We start from the raw sequence: 24786 nt of genomic DNA, 5'->3' as shown, positions 1-24786 counted from the left end.
TTTATTAATGGCCTTCTAGTCAAAGTAGGTTCAATGTCATCATAGTTCATGAATGTACTTAAGCAGGGAAAATGTAACAATGCTGAACATTGAAAGTAGGCACTGAAACAAAATGTCATGGCACACTAAGCAGGTGTGGAAGAAAAAATAAATCAGGACTCTGATGCTGTGTCGAGATTATTTTTCCTACTTACCTGTGTGAAGTTTGACATGACGGTCTCTGCTCCTCTTGTGTTTAAACAGACGGCTGCAGAAGGTGCACTTGAAAGGCAGCTTGTCGCTGTGGATCTGCTCATGGCGCTTCAGGTAGCTCAGACGGCTGAAGGATATGAGGAAGATATAGATGATAAACAGCCATTATTTGAAGACTCATTAATAAATGACTTATTTAAAAGGTTATAGTGGCTCTGCTAGTCTTTGCTGCTTGGGCCTATCAGGTGTTCGTGATAAGAGTAACCTCAGCTTTAGCCATTTTAATATCAGCAATATCAGCAATAAGAAGGGAAAAGGAAGATTAGACAGAACACATAGGAGGAAGACTAATATAGAGGATGATGATGAAGACTTTATGGTGTATGTGGCAGCTGTTCTTAAAGTGGGTTTTGCGTTAGTCCCTGGAGAGATAAGTGAGAAATGTATTCACCTCATTCCTTTCACTGTTTGCCTTAGTGGTCTATGTTACCATGGTAATATTGAGAATGCTATTTATTCATGTACTTATTGATATTCATGAGGAGATATGATGTGCAACTAAACATCCAAATATGGCATCTGTGTTATTGCCCACGATATGAAGTGTGTTTCAGAGGTGGCCTCTGCAGCATCTTGGGGAAACGAACGTGTGATTTCGATACCTGAAAGATTTGTCACAGAACTGGCAGGGGTACGGCAGACCTGCGCCTCCTTCCTCCTCGCCGCCTGTGGCCATGCCGAGGTCACAGCAGCCATCGGGCATCTGCGAGGGGGATGCCACGTCTTTACTGGAGGGGGAGGAAGGCACCCAGGACAGCCCCGCTGGGTCATCATCACCATCTGACAGAGAGGAAGGTAGACACAGCAAATCTTAAGGAACAGGTTTGACTCATCTGCAGATAAAAAAAAACACAAAAATAGTACTTTCTGTACGCAGCTGCAGGATTATAAAAAAAAAAAAGAGACAGGTGAGCACATACAGAAAAACTAGGGGTAAAAGCAGGAGCATTAGAATGATTAAGAAGAAGTTACATCTTTCTTGGAAGGCAAAAGGCGGGAGAGGCAGCCTGTGGGAGTTCAAATGAGAAAAACAGAGGATATAAACAAAAAAAATAAACACATTTATTCTGGTTACACACACACACAAATACAGAGGGAAAATTAGGATGGCAGAGATAAAGAGAGAGAATGAAACAGAAGAGAGAGACACACTCCGGCAGCAGCAACATCTAAATAGAAAGCTCCAAGAACTATGTATCCCCGACGGAGCCCAGAAATAAGGACAGAGTGTATTTTCTCTCCCTTCATCCTCCCTCTGCAGCCATCCCTCGTTCCATCCCTCCCCTCACCTCCCCTCCCCTCCCATCCCTCCCTCCGTCCCCAAGGACCATAGATCCGCCTCATCATATTTTCATTAGGGCCCTGGCAGATTGAAACGTCGGAAAAGCGATTAGGAGATGTGGAGAGCAGAGCGGAAAGATGGCGATATTCACTCCCTTTATCTGTCATACATAGGAGATTATGCATTGCACTTTTCTTTTTTCCTCTCTCCCTCTTTTTTTCCCCTACTGTGTAGTCTGGCACAGAGGCGACAAAAAGGCCACGACTCCTTTAATAGACACTTCAGAATGGATTTGAGACGACAAAGGAGGGGGCTGAATAATGCTTGATATTGTTCTGTCCGTCTTTGTGCGCTCTGTGAAGCAGCACAGTGAGGCTATTTAGCATTTGCCTGAAAAATGTAAAGAGGGAGGAGATGAGAGGAGAGGGGAGGCTGCTTTCTCTGCTTTTATCTGATAGCTATATCAACCAGGCCAGCAACAAATCAAAGAGAGAAAATAAGGAAACTAAAGTGATAGGACAGAGAGAGAGAGAGAGAGAGAGAGAGAGAGGAGAGAGAGAGAGAGAGAGAGAGAGAGAGAGAGAGAGAGAGAGCTCAGAAAGTTAGACATGACTCGTGCCAATGTTCATCCAAAGGCCAATATTTCTGCAATGCAAACACATGAGCATAGACACATGTGCAGTGGAGAAGTTTCTCCTGGTAATTTTAGAAACCTCTCAAAAGCACACAACGTTTTACCTCAGCCAACTCCTACCACAATCTTGTGTGTCTTCTCTGTGTGTGTGTGTCTAGTCTACTGTGTATTACGCCTTGCAGAGAGGGGGTGGAAAACAGATTCTTGTGATGAATCGATCGCCGGGAAAATGTAGGCACTGCAATGAGCAAATAGAACTCTGCAGGGGGCTCTGGGTTAAAAAAAAAAAATTGTAAAAGCATGAATTATAAATTTGACTGGAAGCAAGAATGAAAGTCAAAAGGCTTGAGAAAATATAAGGAATAGAGATGTCAACATGAAGCCTAACAGTAAGGCAACAGAGAGAGAGAGAGAGAGAGCGGATGAGAGAGAAAGACAGTGAGTGAGTGAGTGAGTGAGAGGGACAGATGGGGAGAGGCAGAAAAGCAGAGCATGAAGCAAGGAAGGATGGAGAAGTGCACGGATGTGTTGACAGGGTGAAAGGAGAAAACAAACAACATGTCATTTTACAGTACTGCACACTGTGATTAGAAATGACTGCTCTGTAGAACCATAAATCAGGAGAAAATGAAAATAACTGTGAGAGTGAGATGAGATGACTTGAGAGAAGGATTCAGAAAGATAGTGAGGGAAATCTTGAAATTCAAAATTTAAAGATTTAGAAAAGTATAATTTTGTGACATGTTTCAGATTAACTTACATTTTTCTTATATAGTAACCACTCGTGCCATTGGTTGAACCATGTAAAACAAAGAAAAATGCTCCTAATAATCTAGTTCACCGTTATACATTAAAAGTAGGTGTCCCTTTTTTCACTTGATAGACATCTCATTATGAAATAAAGTAATATATAAACATTTAACCCCCCCAGGAATAAGGTTGTTCTTCAGTATGCTGATTTTTAGTGAGCATCAGGAGTTTCAATTAATTTAGTAGTGAACTGATTGGTCAATTCAACGCTTTGGCGATTAGGAAATTATCAACAATTTTGATAAATCACACTACACTGTATATTTGCTGGTTCATGCCTTTTGAAATGGGAGGGTTTGCTGCTTTTCTCTGTTTTACATCACTGTATCGGTGGGTTTTGGACTTTGGTTGACAAATCTATATTTCTCACTGTTTTTTGACATTTCATAGACTAAACAACCAAACATTAAAATAATTGACAAATTAATCCATAGTAAAAAATAATTTGGGATGCACCGTCAACTACTGTTTCTGATACCTTAACTCAAAGTATCTGCCGGCAAAAGCTCTGGGGCTCACTGCGTGGAACTCACTGAGATAATTCTTACATAAGATGACTTGAGGTCAGGGATTGCTGTAGTACTACAAACTGAGGTGGCCCGTGGTAAATGAAAAATTAAAATGATAGTGGAAACATTAACTTTTATGATGACATGGGTAAACAAAATTGTATTTAATGTGGGTTATTCACATCTGATACCCTGTAATAAGGCCAGTATCTGCACTGTAGTCAATCCAGTGTACTGAATCAAAGCATTCATAAAAATCTTTGTTAGTTGCAGTCCTTGAACGTATTGTTGCCTTTTTTTTTTTTTTTGCCTTTTTGCACAATTTATATGTTATGTCAGTCTGAGGCAACCAGGGTGAATGTGGTTCATCGGTTTTTGACAGAATTGGAATGAGCACAACATCATAAGAAATAAAAACATCTGTCACGACGTACAACACAAGGCAGATCAAGTGTACTAAACTCTACTGACATAAAAAAAAGACTTAAACAAGCTGAGGCAGCTTCAGTGGTTTACATATACACAGTCTACATTTTTTTATATGCTATTGATTTCTACCTTACAACCTTGGCCTCAAATCTACAGACTATATGTATAATATATCTATATATATATATACATACACACAGTATATATTTAGCCATTATGAGGCAGAACAGACTGAAATGATTCCTCACCATGTAAGTGACATCAACAGAACTGGAACCAATGGCAACATAAACACACTAATGAATGTGTTGTAGGATGCTGTTCTAATAAGTGCGTCTATAAAACATCAATCCAGACACCCCCTGCTGCTAACACAACAGGGTCAAGTCTTTTAGTGTAGCCTGAGACAGATGAGTGATACTGTTTCAAACACAGATCTTAACCTCTTACCTTTTGTCTCATTCTCTTGGCTGTGTCTGATAGGATTCACTCAACAATAATGGAACAAAAAGACAGAGAGTACAGTCAAACACCAGACACAAAGAGAGACTCGAGCCAAAATGTTCAGTTGTGGCTGCGCATGTTAGAAAAAGCAAACTAGAGAAGAAGAGGGAGTAAATGAACCCCAGATAAAAACAATGAGAGTGTTTCTTCACAGTGCTGGTCCGAACACATGTGGGCCATTATAGGCACACCAGTATGAGTCAGTTAAATGGTAATGTGTCAGAGGTGGGAAAGTGGGAGGAAGAGAGAGACTGAACAAGACAGGGATTCAAGTCAGAGCAAGAGGGAGAAATCACTTTTTGAGGGGGGGGGGTGGAGGGGTGTTGAGAAAGAAGGGGAGGAGAGATTAGCGTCATTAAAGAGCCCTAATCCTCTGACTAGCGTGGCTGGCGCTAAAATGGAGGATCACACGGCTTTTTAACGGCGCCTTTGTCAGTCGGCCGCGAGGGGACCTGGCAAGACAAGGCCGAATGGCAAACTGGGAGAAACTGGAGGATGGGGAGGGGGGAGCGAAGAAAATTTCAATGAAAAGTTAAATTAGAGAAGAATCCTCGAGAGGAGAGAAGATGAGGAGTATGGATGGTTTAGGGAGGGGGATTGGAGAAAAAAACAGAGGGAGAAAAAGAAGTTGAAAAAAAAAAGAGAAACAGGCAGGAGCAGGCGAACGCCGACACACGCTGTTCCTACCCCCGTCTCCTCCTCCTCCTTTCTGTTCTTCTCTGGCGAACGAAAATGAACGAGAGGAGCGGAGCGGAGGACCACAGGGCCCCAACTGCTCCACTCCCCCTTTATCTCTCACTCTACAGTCTTCTCCTTTCCCATCCATTCCCTCTATCCTTCATCCCTCCCTCTGTCCCCAGCAGTCCCTCTACTCTTCTGTCTTCATCTCTCTTCCACTACCTCCCTCCCTCGCTCCCTCCCTCTGTCAGCTTTCATGTTGTTACTCATTATAGCGCTGACATCTCTCCCTCCGTCCCTCCGTCTCTCTGACAGTTTTGCCCCTACTGATGTTGGCCTTCACCCCTGTGTCTGGGCCTGGACGGGACTGAGGGAGAGAGAGAGGGGGGGGTGTTCCAGATGGACAGACTCTGAACTCTAGAGGAGAGGGAAGAGATGGTGGGATGAAAGAGAAGACAAAAAAAGAGGAGAGGAGAGGAAGGAGAGGAGGGGAAAGATAGGAAAGAGAGGAGAGGAGAGGAGAGGAGAGGAGAGGAGAGGAGAGGAGGACCCAGGGGTCTATAATAAGAAATTGAAAAGACCAGAAAGAACCTCAACAGACCGCCTAAGTCTCACCGAAACAACAGACACACACACACATAAACACACACATGCAAACAACACACACACTCCCCGCGTGTCTCTCTAATAGGCCAGACAGTGTGGCAACGTGTGGAGGACACAGCCTTGGTGAAACACTAATGAAGAGACACACACGCTGATCGATCTCTCTTTATGTTTCTGCCTCCCCTGTCTACTTGCCCCCTATCCAAACTCAGTAACTTTGTCATGACTGTCACACAGAGGGAAACTGTATCAAAGCAGCAGAGTTTACAAGATGGAACTCTTAACAAAAGAAACTTTAGAGATGATTGTGCTCTTCATATGTAATGATTATTAACAACCATTGCAAAATCTAAAAATAAAAATCAATAGTTGCAGAGCATATCCAGATTTCTGCAGGCCTTGATCATGATGTTTAAAGTGACAAATGACTCAATGTGGCTGATACGGAACCAGCACTCAAGAACATTAGTTCAGTTAGTTCACTCTGGATAACAGCGTCGGCTAAATGCCTGAAATGGAAATACAAGTCATGTAAGCCATGCTTTCTCTCTCTTCTGTTGCTTTGATCTTTGAATCAAAGCAGCTCAGCTGATAACAGCTAAAAGGTTTCAGCTCCCAGTGCAGCTACTTCGAGTGCTAAACTGCCTTCTACCTTCGGTTACATACGGAAAATTCTGAAATAACATTATAAATGAATAATACATAAATCGATCTGCTAAGTTAAACATGCAATTAACTGTTAGAATAATATATATTTCCTTAAGATCTCAAACATGCCAAGTAAAATTATGTGCTCAAACCAAAACCTATGTGATTCTGTCAAGGAAAGTGTCTGTTTTAGTAAAATGAATGTGTTCACCTTGCATTTAGCTGTCTACCTGCTCAAATTTTAATCCTCCTTCCAGCCTGTCTTTCGCTCCCCTTCCTGCTCCCTTCCGTCAACCCCCCTGCCCCCATCTGACCATCTAACTCTCCTTTCCACCTTTCCGCTTGGCCATCAGCCCAGACCTGCACCTTTCCCAGCAAGACCCCTGCTGACCTCCTATCCCTCCATCCCTCTCTCGCTTCATCCCTTCTTCCACCGCTCCCCAGGCCCCCTCCGATGGCCCCAGGCTGCCCCAGGCGTGCACATACACACACAGCCCCAGACTCACCATAGGGGGCAGAAAAACAACTTCCACCCTTGGCTCACTCTGGGCAGCCCGGCACACACTCACTTTTGCTTTCACTCCCTCACACACAGAAACAAACATGCAAACACACACACAAACACAATTAAAGTACAATTCAATATCCCATACTATGTTAAGTTTCACGGAAGAGAGGCATACCACTTGTTTGTCATCATTTCTCCAGCTCCATCTCTATTTCTGTAGAGAACATCCTGCAGGTTAAAATAATAGCAAGTCCATCCTTTTGGATTCATGCTGGAAATCATTTAGATGAGCAGCTGCCTAAACCTAGAGTTACAGTTCCCTAACAAATTGCATGATTTGTGTTTTATGCTTTTTAAGGGCCAGAGAACTATGTGCAGTCCTGTTTAATGAGACTGCGTTGCAAAGGCTTTTATTACTTCATTTTGTTGGACTCTGTAAGATATGAAGTAGCCAAAACAATAACAGTGACCATGATCCAAGTAATGGACCACTCATTGGCTTTACAACTGTGATACAATCATCTGAAGGCTTTTACAAATACTACACATAGTGCACTGGGATAGCTAGACAAGAGAATACAAGAAAGAGTTGGCATGGCAACCGATAAGCTAAGCACAGCTTACTGGTTGCAGTGCATTATGAGAATTGCACAGTAGGACGGTTTATTTGACCAGTCAGATTGTTTGGCTGAAACTACCTGTTGTGTCGCTGTGATAAAAAAAAAAAAGTTGAAGCAAGAATTCATTGTGCTGCTGAGAATACAGAGAGACACTTCTACATGTTCACACTTAGCCGCACAGAAAGTCCTCACAAGTGACAGTCTGTTCTTGTAGGGACATTCTAATCTCAGGAGATGGAAACAACATGGCCTACACACACACACACACACACACACACACACACACACACACACACACACACACACACACACACACACACACAGTCTGCAAAAAGCATCCGCAATATGGTTCAATGTTAACTGGGTGCAGCAGTTCACACACATGATCACAGTTGCAACCCAGGCCTGTGTGTGGAGGACCCACAGTCCTCTGCTGCTGTCCTTGTAGCTCACATGGGATACAGTCTGTTGGGACACACACACACACACACACACACACACACACACACACACACACACACACACACACACACACACACACACACACACACACACACACAATAATACACATACGTGCCACAGCGAGGACAGATAGAAAGGACGATACGGCAGTCTGTCCAGGGCTTGAGCCCTCGAGGACACGATGGATGGACACACACACACACAAACACATGCATTCACACACACACTAAGCAGGCTGTGGGGACCCTCACCTTCTGCCCTGGGAATGGGTCCGGCTGCTTTGGACGCTTTTGGGCGCCAACTGCTCCATATGGGCAGTGTGTGTTTGTGTGTGTGTGTTTGAGGGCAGAAGGTTAGGGGCAGGGGGCTAAGGATGGGGGTGGTGGACAGTGAGCTGGCAGATGACAAGTTTGTCCCTACCACACAGCATAATATACAGTATACAAGCCCCATAGATAGAATGGCTCAATGGTTAAAAACAAGGTCAGTGCAGGTTACAAAATGAATAAAATAAATTCATCACTCATAAAGAACTAGTTTACTACAGTATCCGAGGCTTCCAGCTAGTGAAGTAGAGGGAGTACAACACTGTCAGGTGTTGGTTACACTGTACAGCTGTTAAACACGCTTTCAAAACAGATGCCAGTAAAGAAATGCAAGACTGCTAATATCGTCAGAACAGGTTTTACTGTGTCCCTAATATTGTGTTATTAAAATTATTTTTTTTCAGATGAAAATACATGTCCAGGGCACTACTGCACACCTGTATAATATGAAGGTTTTGATAATGGTTCCACAGCAATGAAATATCATCATCATCGGATATAGAAGAAACTGCTGCTCACTGAAATTACGCAAAGCTCAGCACCACTGGAAATAAAGTGTATTATAAAAGGTTACCACTCAAAATCATTGGTGGTAATTAAAATAAGGTATTGGTATTAATATAATTTACGAATAAATCGTATGAAAAAATGCTTCCACACAAAGCCAGAGGACATGAACAGACACATACATTCAACAACACACACAGTCTGTCTCTCTTACAAACAAACATAGGCCATGTGGTAGAGGAGGGATGGCATCTGCTTCCTCTTACCATATTTCCCCCTTTTTCTCATCCTCTCTTTTCAAAATACTTTCTCAGTAAGCCTTTTATCTCACCGTGTCCTAATTTCCTCTGAATATTTACTTCATCTTTTCTTTACCACCACACAAAAGATAGAGCAAGGCACCTAAACTATGAGGGCTATGGTGGTTCTATTCCTTGTGTATAAAACTCCTCATCTCTCTCTCCTCCATCCCGCTCTCTGTCCATCTTGTCTGTTCGCTCAGAAATGAGAACCAGCTGTCAGGCAGAGTGTTAGATAAACAACAACACCATGCCAACACACACATACAGTACAGCACATATGCACACATGCTCACATGAAGACACACACACACACACACACACACACACACACACACACACACACACACACACACACACACACACACACACACACACACACACACACACACACACACACACACACACACACACACACACACACACACACACACACACACACACACCAGTATGGTCCCATTGTGTGCATGCCGGTGGCTATATCATCTATTTATAAGAATGAGGTTTGGTGGACTGAAAGACCGCTCACTAACCCAGAAACACATTCACCTGAGTCACACACACCTACACACACACACCACAAACACTTGATTCACTTCTCATATACCTTCACACAAGCACACTCACTTGTAAACACACACACACACACACACACACACACACACACACACACACACACACACACACACACACACTCATGTACGTAAGTAAGCCCTTGGATGTTTACTGAAATAGCCGGAGAAGTACCCACATAACTGTAATAATCCACGTACAGTTATGAATAATAACAGCTGAGTTATATTTCAAAGCATTATTAGTGCTACCTTGTGAATAATAATGGATAATTAGCATTTAGCAAGACCCTCGTACAGGAGCATGTGTGCATTCATCATTCAACCAAACTGCATTTACTACAAATGGATGTGATTGATCTGAGTATGTAACACCAATATTACTCACACACAAGCACACACACAAGTCCTTCCATGTTCACCTACGCGTACATGGGACCCATAAATAAATGATGTAGGCAGCTGGAGCTCGCTGTTCAAAACACAAACACACTGTTATACACATACAAACCGGTAAACAAACGAACAAACCAGTTTTTTGTATATTAAGTACAAATACACTTAAAACACACACAAACAGTTTGTGTTAACCAGACACTCCATCTAGAGCAAAAAAACTGAAGCAGTGCAGGTATATAAGCTGCCAAGAGATGGATCTGAGGGGGAGAGAGGCAGAGAGAGGATGAGAGAAAAAGAGGGGAGAGTGAGAGACAGAGAGGCAATGAGGCTCCTGACGTCCCAAAGGAGAATGGTGGGGGGGGGGTCCTGTGCCCAGGGGAAGCCCAAGAGCAAGCTGCGCGAGGCGGGTACCTCCTGCCCACCGCTCCCCTTCACTCCCTTCCCTTCTGGAGGACGGGATCCTGGACAGCCCCCTACTCACAACTACTAAACCTCCCATGAGAGGAATACATGCACATGCACACACACACACACACACACACATATACACACACACACACACATACACACACACTCAGTCCCCAGGGGAGGAGCAGAGCAGAGCAGAACACCTGGACCTGCCATTAGTGACACACTCAGGGATTAGAGGCGCAGACGGCAAGAGAGATGGAGAGAGAGAATGCACACTGGGATAGACACACACACTATCTTCAGAATAAAAATGTGCATAAACATACACAAACACATGCAAGCACTAACAAATGTCAACTCAACCAAACATGAAGGAGCATTCAGCATGCAAATGAATTTTCGACTCTCTTTTGATCACTTCAATTTGAATGTTTAGGTATTTTAGCTTGTGTTCCATTTGCACAAACAGCAAAACCAACTGTACATTAGCCGTAGTGTGTGTGTGTGTAAGTAAACAAATATACTCCACTTTTGGTAGAGCGAGAGATGGGGACTCGAGTTTGCGAGTAAGACTTGAGTCACACTTAAATCACTACTTAAATCACAGCAACTTGAGACTCGACTTGGACTGAAGATTTGGGACTTTTTAGTTTTTGGTGCATTAACATTAAGGAAATGTCTGACGTGCTAAAGGTAATTTCTTCAGAGGACGAGAGACAGAGGGAGAGAGATCGATGTAGCTGTGTGTGGTGATCAACCCAGTGGAGCAGGCTTCACGCCCCACTGTGGTTCTGTGTGGCCGTCATCACCCTCACGTCTGCCACCCCAGCAAACTATGTTCGGTCCGGTCCTGTTCCTTCCCTTATCATAATGTATAACTTTATAGATAAAGAAGTAATGATAATGCAGTACATGCTCTGAATCCCTTAGTTATGGCAATGCAGTGTTTTAATCAGACCGGATGGCGTGAAGCAAGTGATAGAACCATAAGAGACTTAAGGCTTTACTTGAAAAAAAAAGACATGAGCATCTCTTGAACAACCTCGAAATTCTGATTCAGATTCTGGTTCAGGTGACGAAGCATTTTGTGAGTTGACCTCGTGTTTCTACTCTGCTTCAGTATATACAGGCACTTCACCTATCAACAAATGTTGAAAAACTAAAATATTCATGTATCAAAACTTAATGAATTGAAGACAAAAAGCTGTACTGCATTAAGGCTTTTCGTCATTCCCCCTGGCACTGACATCAAGTGGCTGCAGACTTTCCTGTCCATGTCATCTGAAGGTATTTAGTCACTTTCATATTGACTGATTTAGGTCTTTACAAGATACTTGCCAACATTCAACAAAAACATATAATGTATATGGTTTTGTACATGTACAGGTTCTATAATTGTCTCTAAATTTTGTTTCTGTAAGACTCTCTTCATGTGCAGTTGTACAGTGTGTATACAGTGCCCTGTGTGTGTTAGTAATTGCACAGAAATAGAAATACAGGTATATACACTCACTTCCTCACTTTCATACCACCTGGACAGACTGCGTATGCTGTATAATAATTACTCATGTATAAAACCTTTTGCTCCCTTGAGAAAGACAACATCACCAGCTGAGGGCTAAGAACAGAGAGAAAAAGAAATGGGAATGGAGGGATAAGACAGAGGTGAAGGAGATACAATGAGACAAAGAAAGGGAGGAGGACACAAAATAATCAAAAAAGGAAGAAGTTTTTTCAGTGACAGACACAGAAAGAAATCAGGTGTAGGGTAGAAAGATGGGTATACAAATGTCAGGACACAGGCACATACATATTATATTATAGCACCACAAACATGCATTGACTGACACATAGATGCACATAAAGAAAATAACAAAAGATGTACAATGTCGACACACATTAAAGGTAGAAGTTAATGGATTAATGTGGTAATAAAACCTGTACAGCCCAGATGTTTTATCATTTTGACATAAACGAAGGCCGCAAAATCAAAATGCATACAAAGAGCCATACATATGCCAACACACACACACACACGTAGGTCAGTTAGAAAGGGAATAATCCCCAAGTATCAAGTTCAATGTGTCAGTGGAGAAGGAGAGACTTCAAAATAAACCGTCCAGAAAAGAGGCTCCTGTGTGAATTAAAGACCACACACTGGCTGCAACAAAGAGCAGCGCTCAGACACACACAGGGAGGGACGCACAGACAGAAACAAAGGTGGATTTGGTAAGAAAAAAAGTGTGTGTGTGTGTGTGTGTGTGTGTGTGTGTGTGTGTGTGAGGTGAGTGTGTGAGAGAGCTGGTGCACGCAGATCAAAGGGGGGAGAGGTCGGCAGGGCAGAGAGGGAGAAAGACAGAGAGAGAGGCCAGGAGGTCCTGTAATTACAGCCTGCATCCGCAAAGCTGAGCCATGTGTGACTGTGTGTGTGTGTGTGTGTGTGTGTGTGTGACTCTGTGTGTGTGTGTGTGTGTGTGTGTGTGTGTGTGTGTGTGTGTGTGTGTGAGAGAGAGAATGCATGTGTGCTTAAGTGTATAGGTAGCCCAAGCATTGCTGTGGAATGAAGTAGTTGAGGGGGGGAATAGCTCCCCTCTACATACACACACACACACACACACACACACACACACACACACACACACACACACACACACACACGCACACACACACACGCACACGCAAACACACACACTTCACCACTGTCATCTCCCTACTGTGACTGGCCAACAGGAAAAAAACATAACAAGAAAAAAAAACACACACATAACAAATACACAAAGTTACAGACAAAACTACACAAACAATGAGATGGCAGTCAAACAACCATGGTTTTCTAACCCGCATAAGATAATATAAAAAAAAAGTCACGACAATTTAAAACATGAGCATAAATGCATGTGAGCACGTGCACAGAAAATGCAATACACACACACACACAGACACACACACACACACACACAGTGGGGTTGGGAGTGTCTGTGGCGGAGGGGTGCAGATCAATGGGGACCACTGACTGGGCTGGTCTCCGCAGCAGAAAAGCGGATTGCTCTGGGACCCAAACTATTGTAGAGCACCACACTGACTTCAAATACACACACACATAGCTGTAGACATGCAGCTGAACATATGCGCACACACATACACACACACAACACAAAGTCAAACATGAGCACAGGCAAAGTCTAGCTCTGTCTCTGCATCTCTCACACACACACACACACACACACACACACACACACACACACACAACACACACACACACACACACACACACACACACACACACACACACACACACACACACACACACACACACACACACACACACACACACACACACACACACACACACACAGACGGAGGACACAAACAGTCTAATAGAGCGGTGAGAGCAGAGAAATGGAAATACCTCTTTGACTGACTGGGGTTCATTGTGCTTTCATGCCTTTAGAGGGGACCCCCTAGCATCAGCACGGCTAATCTCTTTCTCTTCCTCCCTTTCTGTTTGTCCCTCTATCTTCACCCATGTGTCTGTGTATCCCTCCATCCTTCTCCAATCTCTTTCTCTCTCTTCACCTACTCAATACCACTTCCTTTGGGCGGTCTTCTCTTTTTCCTGTCTGTCAGTGTCCGGCTGCTTGTGTCCTGTTTGTCCTTTGCTGGCTTAAGGCTATCAAAGCTACAAGATAGATTTCCAATTTGTTCAAAACCAATACCTGAACAATGATGCCAATACCTACCATTTATTCTAATATCCTCAGAGTAATATCTGGACTGAATATTCTTTATTGTGCATGGAAATTATACTATTGTTGTGTTATTAAATGTGTATATTTGATTAACTTTCATCTGTGAATAGAGCTGGATATTAGAGAAACTTAAGTTCATCCCCATGTCTTTTTCTGCCTCTGGCTCATCCTCCATGTTTTTCAGGGCCCCCACCATACACAAACACCTGCATGGCTGTTCTCCCACCTGCAGCAGATCCATCTCCCTGGGCAGGCCCTCATTCCTCCATCTCTCTCTCTCTCTCTCTCCTTTCTTCCCTCCATCTCTCCTCTATATCTTTCCCAACCCCCTCCCCTCTGCGGAGGAGTAAGCTAAAAGCACAAGCATGCCCCAAAATTAATTTAAACGGAGGAATTAAATTAAAAGCGAAGCCTCGGGAGTTTTATTATGTACTAATGTTTGAACCGTTAACTTGGATTGTATTACTAAAATATGAATAATTAAGGACTGGTGGGGGCTATTATTACATCAGGAAAGAGGAAGAAAAACACATTACACTGCTGGAACGGATTTAATGGAGACTGATTTTGTCTCTGTTAGGAGAAGCTGAATCTGTGGGATGCAAAGGTGAGTAAGCAGGAAGGACATTAGCATTTTGTATTGGTAGATTTTGAGCACGTTGTAGTGTATACTGTACATTATACTGTGAGCCTGTCCTCTGGTGAAGGGCTGAGTGTAACATGCTCTTTTCATTAAGTGTATCATAAAACTAAAAATGACATATCTTAGCTGACGTAGTGATGGCATTAAACCCATAAAATGAGACAAATAATACATTTTTCTTTCAGGAAACAAAAGAGAAGTTAGGGTTCATTCAAAACCAGTTTGGAACTGTAAAGATCTGGTTTGACACGTCATGACATGGTAAAGTATGTGTGTCATTAGTAACAGTTGATAAGAGCTGTATTATGTTTTATTGTGTCACATCTAGAGCACTGCTATTGTGCATGTGGTCTCAAAGGAAGACAGCCATTGTTACTGTCGTCAGTTAAACAAATTTTTCCTGCAACGAAGTGTCAAAATATCTGACATTAAAATGGTGTATCATACAGGCAGTATCAAATCTTTACACCCAGCCCTCTCTGCACATGTCATGACTTCTGAGCTGATAGGACACTAAGTACACAAAAGAAGAAAAATATACTGCAGTGAGATGTTCCTCAGTTTATTTTGCTATAGATTTCAATATAAATGTGAGTGAAGTGAGTTCAGAGCAGAGGGAAGGTTAAGGCAGAGGGTTAATTCCATAAACAGGGTGTCTACAGAGATTCAGGGATGAATTTACTACCTTTTTACTACCTTTTTACTACCTTCACAATATTTTTTACTACCAGCACAACTTTATGCTACAACTGTAGCGGCGTAAAGTGTGGCCTACCTGTGCCCCCATTATTTTTTCTGTGCTGGTTTTTTTTTTTTAAACTTAGGGGCACGAGTGCTCCGGGTGGGGGGCAGCATAGAGCCATGACCATAGGAGTTGAATTAATCAAGAGGTCACAACAGGCCTTGCTCCATAGGTTTTACTCAATGTAAAAAGTCAAAAACAATTGCATAACAATTACAAGACTTTTCAGAATAAATAACTTAATTTAAGTTCAACACTGGGCACAATAACTGGCCAACACACACACACACACACACACACACACACACACACACACACACACACACACACACACACAGAGGGAGCAAACTTTAAGTGTAAGTCTGGTGTAAATTGACCCATAGTCCTGTTGTATAAGCTCACCACATGCAGCACATAGGAAAAAGAATGAGACAATTTGGGACAACATAGGCCAAGTTATGGACAGGCAGCTTAAAGCCGACCCAAGGGGACATGCTTTGGGGGAGTTAGCAGTTAGCACTGCCCCCATGCCCCACGGGACGAGATGTAGCCGTAATAGCCGATGTAGCACTGCTAGCACTAGTGCCGGTGCAAAATAGTGACAGCGGTAGCTGCGAGTTACGACCCCGCATCCTTGCTTGGTGGCTAGTCGACTCCATGTGCGATTTAACTGCCTTCACCCCCATCCATGTAATATGTATAGTGTTCTTACAGACGTTGCAGTAAGCCTCTCGGTTGTTGCCAACTACTGGCCGAAGCCAGTCTTTAAACGCTGATTCCTCCATCCAGAGGTCAGAAAACTTGCATTTGCCCATGTCTGCGGCAAACTAACGAACTCGCACAGATGAGCCAGCCAGGTACCCAGATTCAACGAGCACGCGCACGTGACCAATGCACGTACATCATTCCATTGATAATATTCCTATCACTCAGGTCCTACTCGCAACATAGAAATAAATTCACGAAAGTTTAATAATTTAATGGCCTGCAGGTAAGTTACACAAATTGAAAAACGCATAGGTCCAGTTGGATGGAGGCTCAAAAATTTACTACCTCGTCAGATGACGTTTACTACTTTTTACTACTTTTTACTGGCCTTAATTTGGCTTAATTTAATTTACTACCTTTCACTACTTTTTACAACCCCGCGGCCACCCTGATAAAAGTCTATTCTACAAAGCCAACCTTAGCACACCTTGGACACAACACAGTGGTACACACTATACGTCATTTAAATGTGTGATTTATACTTAAAAAAATGTCTGAAACTATCTTTTATATTTAATTCAGATATATTGCAAATCCACACATCCATATATCTTTGTTATTCTCTGTCTCTTAACACTGTGAACCCCCCCCCCTACACACACACACACACTCTCCTCATGTGAGTGTCCCACAGCCCTATCTAGCTTTCCTTAACTTTGTCTCACACTGCCTCTCTTCTATGAGCTTCTGTGCGTTTATGAGTGTGCGTGTTGCATTGCAGAATTATTAGTCTTCTCGTCGTGTCTCTGATGTGAAGCCCCCCTTATCAGCCAGCGAGCAGTCAGCCCCCCGGCCCCCCTCTGCAGCTGTCACTGCCCCCCCACCACCACACACACTATTCTCTGAGGACAAACTCCCACACACACCAAATATCCACATACACTCAAAACGCAGCCGCATACAAATCTCTGTACACAAGCCCGAGCAGTTCTTGACTCACATTCACATACACATAATTTTATCTGCTCATTTGCAGGCCGCACGGCTTGGCAACCAACAAGGGGGAAAAATATCCAGTCACCCTACCACCCAGAACCCCCTAATGCCCTCTACCCAGTATTCCCAGCATTCCCCCATCAAAAGCAGCCCTAGGCCCAACACTGTCCCAGGAACAGAGACAGTGAAGGGGCCATGGGATGGCAGCAGGCCCACGTAGCAGTGCATCTTCCTGGGAGAGTTCATTACTCAAGTTGGGCACTCCCTCCGGCCACCAGCCAACAGCACTACCGAGGTAAAGAAGCATAGCCTCAGTCAGCCACGCAGCGCCCACCCCCCCCACCCCCCCCACCCACCCATGACTTTAAACCCCCGAACACACACTGAGTACACACACAAATACACAAATCCAATTGAGCTGTGCTCATTGGAGTGGAGAAAAAGTTAAAAGAGAAAAAAAGGAGAGTAAAAGAAAAGGTGAGACGAAGGACAGAAAAGCGGGGAGAGAAAGAAGAGAGAAAAAGGGACTAAATAAAAATGGATGGATGGATGGACAGAGGCAATTGCAGCGACCCAGGCTGGCTAATGCAACACAAGACTTTCCCCGCATCCTCCCCCCTTCCTTCTCCATCTTTCTCTTTCTTCATTGTTATTGTTTGTGTTGTTTTGTTGTTTATTTGAGTGCGCTCCCCGGCAGGCCTCGCTCCTGACTTATTTAGCAGTGTGTTTTCTATCATATTTGAAAAATGAGGAGCAGATTGGTTAATATTTCAAGACATCCCACTTGCACGGGTGAGATAGAGAGAGAGAGAGAGAGACAAAGACAGAAGGAGAGAGAGAGAGAGCAAGAGAGATGGGAGGAGAGGAAAGGAGGGAATACGAGGGAGGAATTCTCTTGTTCCTTAACCCCAATTCAAGGATTCATGCTGGGAGCAGAAGCACGCATGAACACACACACGCACATGCATTCCCCTTACACCCAGAAAACACATTGAAGAAAAGCCTACATACAAAATGTTCACTTATAAATGCAGCGCTGCTCACACACAGATATGCACTCCACCATGTAGGCTATAATGAAAAAATACATCAAAATATATATATATATGTTCATGAATCCTTGCTTTCTCTCACCTAGTCACTTCACTGTAACTAGTGTTAGGAGTAGTTACTTAATTGTTTAGCTGTTCCACCAAAACTTCAATAACAACAATTTAATAATAGATTAATTGTTTTACGTCATTGATCACATTGAAATGCCAAAAAGCTTCTTTTTTGCTTCTCCAGATCTGCAGCTTTTCTCCATCTCATGATTGAGTGACCTCTGTGGTTGTTAATGCAATAAGGGCAACTGGGAGACTACAGTCAAGGCTTTGTAAAGTTGTGATAGACATTTTAGAACATTTTATAATCAACTACTTGACAAAAAATACATGTATAGATTATTAGATAGCTAAAATACTTGCACCCATTATTATGACTGCATACCACTACCATCAGCAGACTGTTCCTGCCTTATTAGTTCATTAATACAATCATAAACACTAAGATGGTGGTGAAAGATATGAAAGTGAAAGTGTGACACAGTTAACAGCTTTCTGATGTAAATGAGAGAGCCGCGCAAAACAAATCAGTGTTTGTAGTCTGACTAGTAGAAGGCCCACATGTATAAGTTTTGTGTTTTTAATGTTTCAGTGCACAGCCAAAGCGTTGACCTTCCTGTATATGCTGTATGAACCAGTTATTATGGAGGATGGGCAGAAATTAACAGATGAAAGCAAGACATAAACAAAAGGCTGGTCTACTGCCAGAAATGTGCTCTCTGTTATGTTAACATTTTGGTGATCACCATGGTCCTGCATTAGACCTTATGTCGTAGTAATCTTGTTTTAATAAACACAACAATCAATACTTTGTGTAGGATACAAAAATATTTTCTATATAAACCTGCCACACAATTCTTTCAGTGTAGTAGTTTATTTCCCTCCTAAACAGCTACTAAACTCACAACAACGACCACCACATCTCATCGATACACACCTGCATACACAAGCCACACATGCACAAGAAATCTGCATGCACTCGTGATCATTTAACAAAAAAACTCACTCACACACACACGTGTGCACACACAAACACACACTTGACAATGGCCCTCCCCTGTGACTTCCCATAGTGCAGTGAATTCCAATCAGGCAGTAAGCAGGACAGCTATTTCTAGGGACAAAGGACAGGGAGAGGAGTGAGGAGGGGTGGAAGGAGAGATGGAGAGAAGGGAGGCAGGGAGGGGACAGGGGGGAGGGAAACAAAGGGTTCTGGTAGCACCCAGGGGAGAAGGCCTAGAGCAGCTGACGTCAGTGTGTGTACGTGTGTGTTCAGCACTAGGGTGGGGGTAAATGGGAGTGTGAGAGAGAGGCTGGCAGAGTTGGTCCTGCTGCCCCCCTAGGGAGCTCTTGAGGCGTGGAGAGAACGAAGCAGAGCAGGGCTCCCAGCCCCCACAGGCCCAGATAGAGAGTCTGGCAAAAACAGCCACTCAGTCTCTGGACAGAACAGTCAGGCGGTCACTTGGTTAACAAAAGTCAGTCATTTTTTTTTAGTAGGGGTGTAACGATCCTGAAACCTGAGACCGAAACCATGACACAAACTACTACAATCTTGTGTTGTGACACTGAAAGACAGAACCGCAACATCCCCACAACGCCAACCCACTGCCACCGTTGCTGAGCTCTCATTACATTACTAATTATAAATATTTCAGAAATTAAAACGTGAATCATGAAATTATTATTCTATTTAAAGTTAGGGCAGGCTGTATATTCTATAAATATTACACATTACACCTATTTTGTGATCATTCCTGTTGTAAAAGTTAGGCTAGTTTAATTAGCTCAAGATGGATAACAACCCTGAGACTGCAGACTCCCCCCAGGCACTTAAAAGTCAGCACAGCATTGTGGGAAAATTTAGGTTACCTCAAAAATTCAGACTCGAGGTCTGAACCGAATTGTTACACCCTTATTATCAAGATACAAATACAATAACTTAGCAATGTATAAAAGAAAGCTTGGCATTCATCTGCCTGATCAAGTAAAGAGTCAGCCACGAATATCCAGCGTGTCAGTCAGTTAGATCAGTATAATGAGTAATGGTGTCTTGATCTGCCTTGGTCAACACAAACACCCCTCCCTCTTTCTCTTACATATAGTGTATGAATCCTTGTCCATCTACTGTGCATCTCACTCCCCTTTTCTGCATTTCCACTCTTTCTGACTCCCTCTCCCTTGATCCTCTTCTCTTCTCTGCTTCGTCCTTTTCTCTGCCCACCCTTTTCCCTCCCTCTCTCCCCAGAGTTGTGCTTTTCTCTGACATTTGGCTGGACAAAGGCGAGTCACACCTGAGCGCTGGGTTAAAACTATTATAGGCCCTCTCCCTGTGGTACACTGCCCTTTGCCACCACTGTCTGTGACTGGAACTGTGTGTGTGTGTGTGTGTGTGTGTGTGTGTGTGTGTGTGTTGTGTGTGTGTGTGTGTGTGTGTGTGTATGCATGTGCCTGCACACCTAGGTGTATCTTTGTGCTCAACTTAGCATGCAGGAAGTTATTATAGTAAATTGCATATACTTACTGTAGGTGTAAAGTGGGTGCTTTCACAATCTTCTATCATATATTTATATATTTTTATTATATGCTTTATAGTAGTACCAACCAGAAATTCAAAATCAAGAGCAGAAAATTGGGGCACAGTTCAGTTTCATTAATAATAATAACAGGAAAAGAACAGCAGCATAATTTTTGCAAAAAGTCCAAATTACTACTGCAGGGGACATATACAATTAAGTATGTAACTGACATGAAGTCATGGTGCAAAACATGGAACTATTCACCCACTACTGGGCAAAAATGTACAGTTCAATAAATTGCTGCTTTCAAATACCACATAAGAAAACAGCTTAAATGGAGCGCATAACAAATCTAAAGCATCAAACAGGGTGTGGGAGACAGAGGTGGGGAAAGAGAGAAAGAAAGAGTGGAAAAACAGAGGGAGGGAGAGGAACAGGGGCTGCTTTGGGGCCAGTCGCCACAGGGTGTGTGTGTGTGTGTATGTGTATGTATGTGCGTGTGCGTGTGTCTTGGGAGGGCACAGTGGGGGAGTTTAGGGGCATGGAGGAAGGGATCAGAGCTTTGGGGCCAGCTCCACAGGGAACAGAGAAGATGGGGAGAGAATGGAGGGACGGTATGGGGGAAGGGAGAGAGAGGGCGAAAAGGAAGGGATGTGGTCAGTTTTGAGTTTGAGAACACAGCAGGGAGGGACAGCAAGGAGGGAGGAAGGAAAGGAGGCAGACATTGTGGTCTGTGAGAGGAGAGGAGAGGAGAGGAGAGGAGAGGAGAGGAGAGGAATATGGCTTGGTGTCCCAGTGGGTGAGAGAGGGATGAGAATGAGGGAGGAAAGAAGGAAGTGGACAAAGAATGGGAAAGGAGAAGTAGAAGGGCAGAAATGGAGAGAGGGGAGGTGTATCAAATGGAGGGAGGTTGCACGTTCCACTTGGAAAGAGAGAAAGAAGAAGCAAAAAGAGAGAAACAGGGAGGAAAAAGGAAGAAAGTCCCAGGTGTCTACAGGAGGGGGGGAAGAAAAAAGAAAAGAAAAGGAGGGTAGAGGTTCTGGGGGTCCTGGTTGTTGGCAGGGGTGCAGGAATCCAAGGGAATGGCCTGTTCCTCATTATCCAGACATCCCCCTACATAGACACATACACGGAAGAGGCCCCCACATGGCCCCATGACAACTCTATCCTGACCCATTCACACACAAACTGACATGAACACACACACATAAATATACATAGATACATACACAAGGGCACACATGTTGTACATGCATGTTCAGGCACACACTGGCATACAAACAAGGCTACATTCCCCAAACCAAAACAAAATTATAAACAAACATAAACACACAGACATAAAACCAACATTTGGGATTAAGCATTTCTAAAAACTCAATAATGGGGCTGCAGTCCACAAGATTTTGGAGTGGAATGAAAGAAAAAAATCAATTACATATACTTGTTTTTGTTTACTGGGTTTGCAAAAAAACCTTCACATATGACAGATGTAGTGGAAATTGTAAAACTGCAAATTTGTTGTAATGCCACTATTTAGGACAACTAGGTTCATAATTTAGTGGGTGTCATTTGGCATGTGCTCTTGTGCAGTTTTGTGCAACAGGGAGCAAAGAGGACTTTCCCTCAACAGTTTCACATGTTTTACTGTCCCAACGCAACCCTACTGTGGTCATTGTGTAGATCTATTTTACACCCCTGAGCAAAGCCCTACTACCTAGTAGAAATAGCTAAACTAATCCACCCCAGCAATGTGTGGTGGGATCATGACTGACCAAGAAATGAACAAGCTGTAAACCTGTTCAAACAGTGGATTGAGACTCTAGTGGTGCTGTCCTTTCAATCTGCTAGTGTGTCAGCTGAGCTTGTGTGGGCAGTCCAATTAAGCCTTTCAACATACTGCTCATTCTCTGCTACTGTTGCCACCTGTCTGAGTCACACCCCACCACTACCACAGCATTTACCTGGTGTCAACAGCCTCTATCTGCTCTCGCCCTCAGCTGGCCTTTGTGTTGCGATTAGAGTGATGCAAAGCCAGCCATGAGACCAAAATCTATTTGTATTTTATATATATATATATTCTTTATAGCTTCGCACTGCTGCCACATGATTGGATAACTGCAGGTGCACAGGTGGTTCTAATAACGGGCTGAGTGATCGTATTTTTAAAATCAGTTCAGCATTCAGTTCAAGCATTCAAGCATTATATGTCATGTAATACCAAATTAAGTGAGATTATATTTTCCCAACTCCAAGGTTTTCAACACCTTGTATCAACTTATCAAACAGCTTGATGCTCAAAAACAGTTCTGGGGATGTCCCTTACTCCCTTAACTTGTGTGTTTGATAATTCAACAGATAACCAGCTGACAATGTTGGTGACAAGATGCTTAAAAAAACACCAATAAAATTGATTTTTTTGATAAAATGATCAAAGTGAGAAGTGCCTGGCATTGAAACAATGGCTAGGAACAGTGTTGGGTCTGAAAAAAGCCAAGGCGATCCTGTCAGTTTAGTGGGGTCAACGGGGTGTTTCTGTTTGTAATAATGCAGTTAGCCTGTGCAACTATACTCAAACCTATTGGAATTTGGATCACAACAGTGCAGCTGAGTCATTCACTGCATAATGAAATATACAAGCTGCAGGATTGACTCAAAAAGAAAAAAGAAAAAAATGGATTTTACATTTATTGTATTGTTGATAATTAAGTTATTTCTTTTGCTGTTTGTTTGTGCACTGGATGGTTTGGCAGTTTCACAGTTTGCATGTTCTAGGGGTGACACATTGTACTGTTTATCAACTCTGAGTCATCGAATTAAAACTATGCTTGATTTTACAAATACTATGCTACCCTTACCAATTAGTTTGAAAGGAAAATTTTATCAGAGGGATATGAAAGACGAGACACATCAAGAGCATGTGATGCAGAAACAACTTTAACAATTTCAAGATTTCAGACATCTTGCCCATTTTAAAGACCTCATTGATAAATGAACTGTGGCCTCATCTCTTCTCAAAAGTGGTCATGCACCATGATCGATTATTTATGCTGGTTCTAATGTGTTAAAAAGTTATAAATAAATGATGAAAACATACTAATATTGAGGATACTTTTCTCATTCTGATTTGATAGGTTAAGCTTATGATATATAAAAAATTATGATTACGATTAATGAATAATTACTTTGGTGCTTATCGGTCTCTCTCTCCATAGTTTTTTGAGGGGACAGTTCATGAACGCACACAATGGGGAAAGTATTAAACAAATTAACCGAAATGAGCAAGATAGTCTTTAGCCTAGGCAGTGCAAAAGCAGTGTTTACAGCTATACTGTACTGAGAAAGTCCAGTGAAAACTCTAAAAACTCAAACATTATTATAAGCAACACTTGTTTCATAACACTTGAGTACATCTAAAGGTATCACAGAAGAACAGGGTCTTCTCATTATGGACAAAATTCAAAGTCCAGTCAAGCCTGAAACTGGTAGCATCCAAATCTGCTATCTAAACAGTCTGACTGGAGAGATCAGACAAATGTTATTTATTCAAAGATATGTAAATGTATATTTCTATAATCTGACTGTGTAAATATTTGATCAATGAATACACACACAAACACACTGACACACACAGAGAAGCTGTAAACCCTTTGGCTGAAGAATTCTAATGAACGTTTGGAGATAGAGTCGTCTCTGTCTCCACCTTATACAGTGAGCAAAAATCACATACACTGTACTGGACTATAGATTAAAGTTTTTGCTATTTAAAAGTACACACACACACACAACACACACACACACACACACACACACACACACATATATATATATATAAATACACTCTCAAACACAGACACACACAAATATTTACTCTCT

The 24786-nt window shown here is 42.7% G+C and overlaps 1 protein-coding gene across 2 annotated transcripts in view; it reads right to left on the bottom strand.

Moving 5' to 3' along the window:
- Nucleotides 1-24786, bottom strand: part of znf423 (zinc finger protein 423) — a 153234-nt gene that overhangs the window by 82402 nt on the left and 46046 nt on the right. For both annotated transcript variants that reach the window (XM_056387305.1, XM_056387306.1), the window contains exons 4-5: nt 855-1032; nt 195-319 (exon numbers count right to left, since the gene is read on the bottom strand). In XM_056387305.1, coding sequence (XP_056243280.1) covers nt 195-319; nt 855-1032 — 303 coding nt within the window. The remainder of the gene's footprint in view (nt 1-194; nt 320-854; nt 1033-24786) is intronic.

This window comes from Seriola aureovittata, chromosome 10 (genome assembly GCF_021018895.1).
Source record: "Seriola aureovittata isolate HTS-2021-v1 ecotype China chromosome 10, ASM2101889v1, whole genome shotgun sequence".
Taxonomy (NCBI): Eukaryota; Metazoa; Chordata; class Actinopteri; order Carangiformes; family Carangidae; genus Seriola; species Seriola aureovittata.
Note: the sequence above shows the minus strand (reverse complement) of the source record. Positions and strands in the feature narration are given on the sequence as shown.